At 57.1% G+C, this 6,785-nt stretch overlaps 1 protein-coding gene across 2 annotated transcripts; it reads right to left on the bottom strand.

Moving 5' to 3' along the window:
- Nucleotides 1-661: 661 nt before the first annotated feature.
- PACSIN1 (protein kinase C and casein kinase substrate in neurons 1) lies at nucleotides 662-6,464 on the bottom strand. Of its 2 annotated transcripts, none has more exons than XM_060164145.1 (9): nucleotides 6,402-6,464; nucleotides 5,322-5,478; nucleotides 4,108-4,343; nucleotides 3,552-3,707; nucleotides 3,273-3,448; nucleotides 2,779-2,899; nucleotides 2,553-2,680; nucleotides 1,399-1,586; nucleotides 662-905 (listed from the first exon to the last, which is right to left on the bottom strand). In XM_060164145.1, exons 1-9 carry the CDS (start codon nucleotides 6,462-6,464, stop codon nucleotides 796-798), a joined length of 1,335 nt encoding a protein of 444 aa, XP_060020128.1. In that variant the 3' UTR covers nucleotides 662-795. The 2 variants fall into 2 exon arrangements, with proteins under 2 accessions (XP_060020128.1, XP_060020127.1); XM_060164144.1 differs by having other exon boundaries at nucleotides 1,399-1,620; nucleotides 2,560-2,680.
- Nucleotides 6,465-6,785: the final 321 nt, after the last annotated feature.

Here is a 6,785-nt window from a genome sequence, read left to right as displayed (position 1 = left end):
CTTACAAGAGCAGGGCTGGGGTCTGAGGAAGAGCCTGTGCCGGAAGTACTGACAGCTGCAAAGAAGGGCCCCAGCAGGGTCCTGGTCCTTCCGCTGAGCCTGCTCCCCGTTCAGTCACCCTCCTACACCCCAGTCACACTGTCACCAACTCCAACTCACCCCTCTTCATGTCCTGGGGAGTCTAGGGACCCCTGGAAAGCTCTATGGGAGAAGAGGGTGACTATCCCTCCTCCAGCCCCACCAGTCCTGAGGCGCAAGGCTAGGAGAAGGGTAGTCCCCAGGCAGAGTGGAAGACTAAAGAGGAGGCCCCCTTCTTGGGGGGCTGCAGGGGAGGTCTTTCACAATAGGGAGGTGGTGGGAGGGGAGCAGGGTGGGGCTGGAGGCAGAGGTCATAAAACCAGGCCCAGAAGATGGGGGCAGGTGCTGGCAGCCTGGGGTGGGGAGGGGAAGGCTGGGGGGACTGAGGCAGGATGAAAGGGTCCAGGAGACACCCCTCTGGGCTCAGGAGACTCTCTGGTGGGATCTGAAGAGCAGATGTTGTGATGTCGCTGTTGGGCTAAGTCCTAAGACCCTCACCTACCCTGGGGCCATCACCCCAAGTCCCACCACCCTGGCCTCCAGGCAAATGCTCTGTCTCTTAGTATTTTTTTGTTTTGTTCTGTTGACTTTTAAAAAAATAAAAGCTTGATTGGAAAATATGTCTGGAACTCTATGGCGAGGGGAGGAGGACAAGAGTGGGCAGGGAGGGGAGGCGGTGGGTGAGGAGTGGGGGTGACGTGGAGGGGAGCAGGGTAGCTAGATGGCCTCCACGTAGTTGGCGGGATAGAGGCCCAGCTGCCCGCTGTCCAGCCGCCCGCGGCACCAGCCCTGCTCGTCCTCCTCGCCAAGCTTGGTGAGCTCATCTCCTAGGGAGGGGACACAGAGGAGCTGGTTGACAGGAACTCAGAGAGGACTGACCCCCACCCCCACCTGCCGGGTAAGCCCTCTGATTACACTGGGCTGACCCCAGTGCCCCTCCCATTACTGCCCGGATGCCAGCCCCCACCACCACCACGAGACCAGCCCCACCCACACCTCAACACCCACGGGCGGCCCAGCCAACCACCTAATCTCGGCTCCACCCCAGAAAACCAGGCCCCGCCTTCAGTTTCACTGCCGTAGTCCTGTCCGTCCTCCTGGCAGCCCTGCCCTCAGGCTCCGCCCCCAATCCTTGTTCTGGCCCTACCCCAACCCTATTCTCAGGTCCAGATTCTGCCCCTGGCACCCAGTTGCCAGTCTCAGGCCCTGCCCTTGCTCTCCAATTGAAGTCTTGCCCCCGAAGCACAGGTCGCCCTCCAGGTCTTGGCCACGCCCATGCGCCAGGCCCCGCCCCAGATTCGACCGGTCCCGCCCCCTTACCAGCCTTGAAGCTGAGCTCGTCCTGCTCCTGGCCGTCGTAGTCGTAGAGCGCCCGCACACGCACTCCCTTGGCGTCTTCATCGAAGGGGTTGGCGCCCCCGTTGGCTTCATTTCCCCCAAATGGATTCCCGCTCTCGTCGTCCGACCACTCAGTGGCGTAAGTCTGGCCCCTGTCGTAGCTGCTAACACTGAGAGGCAGAGAGAGGACCCAGCATGAGTGGCCTCTCACCCTGTCCTTAGGGCTGCCCCCTCCTCCCAGCCAGAGCCCTGACCCTAAAGTCCACCAAGGCTGGAGCAAGGAGACGGGGTCCGGAGCCAGTGACCTTCACTGACAGCTCTTTCACCAGATGGGAGGCAGGACTATTAGCATTACTCAGCCCTTGAGTGAGGAGGTGCTGAAGGAGACCCCAGAGAACATCTGACCCCTCATCTGAAAGGGGTATTACAACCCAGTGGCTAAGAGTGAGGATTACTAGTACTAGGGATGTAATGTACAACATGATAAAGATAATTAACACTGCTGTATGTTATCTATGAAAGTTACAACAGTAAATCCTAAGAGTTCTCACCACCAGGAAAACAATTCTTTCTAATTCTTTAACTTTGTATCTATATGAGATGACGGATGCTCACTGAACTTATTGTGATAATCATTTCATGACGTATGTGAGTCAGGCCATTATGCTGTACACCTTAACCTTATACAGTGCTATGTATCAATTATATCTCAATAAAACTGGAAGAAAAAAAACAAAACAAGAAAAGAAAGAAAGAAGGCCAAGGCAAATATATGAGTGAGGATTCTGGAGCCAGACCTCTTGGGCATCATATCTTGGCTCTGAGGCTTACTAACCAGCTGTGTGACCTTGGGCAAGTCACTTAACCTCTCTGGGTGTTGATTTCTCCATCTGTAAAATGGGAATATTTACACACTCCTCAGAGTGTTGAGAGACATTAAGGAGCTAATTTATGGAAAATGCTTAGAACAGTACCTGGCACACAGTAGGTGCTCTCATGGGGTTACCTATCACTACCTTTGAGAGGAGCCCAAGCTTGCCATGACTGAGACCATTTCTTGTCTCCTGAGGTAAAACTCAGCTGTCCCAGTATGTGGACCCCCCTGGCCCCCAGGAAGCTCCGTAGGAGGCACTTACCTGCCACGGTCCCCAGCCTGGGATGTGGACTCCACCATCCCAGCAGCATTGGTCAGCACTACCCCCTCTGCCTTCTTGGGCTGTTTCTCCTTCTTGGTGGTGGTGTGCGGGAGGTCTGGGTTCCACTCCTGGGGGGTGTCAGGGGAGCAGTCAGGCTGGGGGACTGCCCCCCAAGGCTCCTTCCAGCTGTTTCAGATTCCCCTTCCCCATCCCCACACATCCTCACCTCAAACTGAGGCCAATTCATGGGCATGCCAGGGCCGCTGGTGCTGCGGAACCATCTGAGGTCGTCCTGGGCGTCGGCCCCCCGGATGGCCTGCTCCAGCTCGCGGTACACTTGAACATAGCTGTGCACGGGGGAGATGGAGAGGTGCAGGGCAAGATGCACCATGGCCCCATCTCAGCCTCAGTGAGGGCCAGAGCCTGTTCAGGAGACCAGGGTGCTGGCGTGCCCCCCAGCTGGGAATCAGGCTGCTTCCCAAGGAGCAATCTCTGAGTGGGCAGCTCCAGGTATGCCCAGTGGGCACCTTTCTCCATCCCCACCTTAGCCACTCACCCATCCATCCAAGCATGTTTCTTGAGTATCTGGTGTGCGTCAGCTTACACCCAGGCAGCTACTGGCCCCTGCAGCTCCGCCCTCCCCTTCCTGTCACTATAACATAGGGCCCAGGATGCCCTGCTGCCTCTGCCTGTGCCCACCGTGCCGCCACGCCCAGCTACCTGCTATTCTCAGCTAGGTTGAGGTGACGTTTGATGTCTAGCAGCACCTCCTTGAGGAAGACCAGCCTCCTTTCCTCAAATTGCTGGCACTGTTCAAACACCTGCTCCATGACCTCCATGTACTGGGGTGTGGTCTTGCCCACGTCATCCAGCACCTTCTCATACTTCTCCTGTGTCTATAGGAACCAGGGCAAAGTGGGGGGGTGGGTGAGACCCAGGCCTGCAGCTCCCAGCTGCCACCCACTCCAGGGGGCCCTGAGACCCCAGCCCGACCAGCACCTTCTGCACATCCTGCTTGCACTTGTCCACTTTGTCCTGCAGCTTCTTCTGCTGCTCAGGTGTCACCGACTGCTCCGTCTTGCTATTCATCTCCCGGGTCATGGCCAGCTTCTCCTCTTTGCAGGCCAGATGGTAGGCCTTCTTGGCTGCCTCTAGCTGTGGGGAGGGGGGGAGAGGGGGCAGGGTGTAAGCAGAAGCAAACGTGTTCACTTTCAACCCCTCCCACCTGCCCACTCCACCGGGAGCTGTGAGCACACATTCTTAAAAGGCGGAAGGGATGCAGGCCCCAGCTCCAGGTATTCAGGAGCAGTGCCCACCCATCTGTGCATTTCCCTGCACCGCCTGCCCCTATGGACACCCTCCCCTCGGGCACTGCAGTGCCTGCCCCATCTGTGGGTGTTTCTCTCTGGCAGGCAGTGCTGCTCTCCTGTGGGCCCAATACCAGCGGGCAGTGTACTGCCTGCCACATCTGTAGAGACCCTCCCTCTGATCAGTCTGCCCCTCTGAGCCCAGCTGCCCAGTCTCGCCCCTTCCGTGGCAGCCGCCCACCAGGCACCTCCTTCATCTTCTTGGCCCAGGGCTTCTGGGCCTTGCGGAAGCCGTCTTCAGCCTCCTTGGTCTCCTTGAAGCCGCCCATGATCTGCTTGTGATAGGCATCCTTCTGCCAGTTCTTGACCTTCTCCAGGTCCTCGTTCAGCAGGCTGTTCTTCACCTCCTGGTGCAGTTCGCTCACCTTGTCCGCCTCCGTCATCATGGCACCCCAGGCCCGTTCCAGGCTGCCATACTGTGGGCCTGAGGAAATGGCCATGTGGTCACCGGGTCCTCATTACCCCTGGCCCAGAGGCTCGCCTCACACCTCCTTTCTCTAAGGCTTTCCCCATATTTCCCATGGCAGCAGAAATGCCCTCCTCTGCTCTCCCTACAGTTTTATCCATCTTCCAGGGCCCAAGAACAGCCACCTCCTTCAGGAAGCCTTTTCTGAGTACTCTATCCTCACACACCTCGGCCTCCAGCCCTGATGAATTCTTCTTACAGCGTCCATCTCTGGGCCTACTCCCTGTCTCCCCCATCAGCTTGTGAGCCCCATGGGTGGCAGCCTGGACCCCCATGAGCTCTCACAAGCCAGCACACTGCACCAGGCACACAGTCGGTGCTCCAGGAATGTTGACTGAAGGTAAAACTGAAGAACCAACTGGTGACAGATAACGGGAAGCCACCGGGACCAGACTTCCCACAGGATCTGGACCAGCAAGAACAATTGCTATAATAAAATTTGCATATGGGCCACATTAAACGCCCTGAATTTGATAGCTGAACTATGGTTATGTAAACAAATGTTCTTATTTCTTCGGTGATACATGAAGAATTTAGGGTGAAGGGGCATGTCTCTAACTTGAATGGTTCAGAAAAGCTATGCCTATAAATAGAGAGGGAGTGAGAAAACAAACGTGCTAAAATGTGAGCTGGTGAGTCTAGGTGAAAGGTATGTAATTCTCTGTACTATTCTAGCAACTGTTCTCTAAGCTTAAATTATTTCAAAATAAAAAGTTGTTTGTTTTTAATCCAACCTAAAATTGCAGAAAGTAGAGTTGACCGGGGACAGGGAGGCCTACGTGGTTTGGGAGGGGAAGTGTGCAGGGCAGGGCCCGGCGACTGGGGGGTGCAAGTGCATCCAGAGGCAGGGCGCTCCCGGGACCCAGACAGTGGGGGCCCGGTTAGCGCCTGGGGTGTGCGCAAGGGCTGGGCATGGGGCAGGAGGGGGAGGGGCACCTTTCTCGATGAGCTGGCGCCAGCGCTTGGCCCAGTCGGTGAGCTGCTGCGCATACGCCTTCTCGATCTTGGCGCGCTCCTGCACGCAGTTCATCAGGTCGTTGCACAGCCGGTGCCCGTCATCGATGCGCTTCACCGTCCGCTTGTAGTTCCCCACCTGGCGGCCGAGCAGCGAGCACGACTCCCGCGGGCTCCCCGCCTCGCCCGCCCGGCCGCCCTGGCCACCCTGTCCTGCAGGGGGCGCCCGGCGGGCCACCCCGCGCTCACACCCTGGGGGCTCTGGACCCTCTCACTGATGGAGACTTGGACACCCCCCTCACACCCCACCGTCTATACACTCCCTCATCCCACTTTAAACAGAATTTCCTCACTGCCACCAAGTGCAGAAGGATATTTATAATTTGGACTTAGACTCAAATGAATTATTCATTTTGTACTTGCCGTGCTAAATCTATTATATTTATATAGAGTCATATAAGCGTTGAGCTGAGCTGCAGCTTCTTGACATAATATTATGTTTTGTAGACATCTCATTAAACACTTATTAATTTAGGTTTGGCAGTTTTTACTTTGGGTTTTGGAAGCCGATGGAAAATTTCTTTCTGGGTCTCCAATATTTTGGAAGGCTCCTGCAATGCTGACTCCACGTCTTTGTCGCTGCGGAGCTCCCTGAACTTGTAACACTTCTCTGTGACCAGTGCTCCGCCCCCTGCCCACTGCATAGGGTAGGAGGCGGGGCACAGCCGTGAAAGGCCACGTAAGCTGTAAAGTGCTGCACCTGCCTGCGTGAAGCACAAGGAGTCTGAGCCGGGGCCCCCAGAGCAGAGGGTCACGAGGGCCCTGTTCCACATCATAAATTCCACAGGATCTCTCCAGGGGCAGCTGGGAGGCAGAGGGGCTCTGGGCTCAATGGTCTGTAGGAACCACTTGGTGGCAACAACTGCCCGCTGGACATGGAGGGCTTTGGAGGGGTCCGTGGGGCTGGGGAGCAAGATCTGAGGTCACGGGTGGGTGGGAGCCTGGGCCTCCACGCAGCCAGGCTGCCTGGTCCCCAGGACCTGGGGAGCATCTAAGCCTCACCTCCCAGAAGCTGTCGGTGGTCTCCTCTGGAGCGAGCGAGGCCTCATCGTAGGAGCCAGACATGGTGTGGCCGTTGTGGGGTGGGCAGGTGTGGAGTGGCGGTCAGCAGGCTGGCTGCTCATGTGCTGGGAGGGCAGGAGAGAGATCCTGGAGATGAGGGCAGCTCCCCACATGCCCCATTCCAGGCCTGGGGCCCCAACTTGCTGTGGGGGCTCTACAGGCATGAGCTCGCATTGGATGGGGGCTTCCTGCCCAGAGACTGGCTCCCCATCCCTAGGGTAACCCCAAGAGCCACCCTGTAGCACCCCTCGTGCCCACCACCCGGTCTCTCCACCATAAGCCCTTCACTCCACATCCTGTCCTTCCCCTCTCCCCTAAGTCCAT

Source organism: Lagenorhynchus albirostris, chromosome 10 (genome assembly GCF_949774975.1).
Source record: "Lagenorhynchus albirostris chromosome 10, mLagAlb1.1, whole genome shotgun sequence".
Lineage (NCBI taxonomy): Eukaryota > Metazoa > Chordata > Mammalia > Artiodactyla > Delphinidae > Lagenorhynchus > Lagenorhynchus albirostris.
Note: the sequence above shows the minus strand (reverse complement) of the source record. Positions and strands in the feature narration are given on the sequence as shown.

Coding starts and splice junctions, on each gene's coding strand:
- PACSIN1 (XM_060164144.1), bottom strand. CDS start 6,464: ATGTCTGGCTCCTACGATGAGGCCTCGCTCGCTCCAGAGGAGACCACC. Junction 4,344..5,321: donor GCGCCAGCTCATCGAGAAAG/GTGCCCCTCCCC, acceptor CCATTTCCTCAG/GCCCACAGTATGGCAGCCTG. Junction 2,681..2,778: donor TGAATTGGCCTCAGTTTGAG/GTGAGGATGTGT, acceptor GACACCCCCCAG/GAGTGGAACCCAGACCTCCC.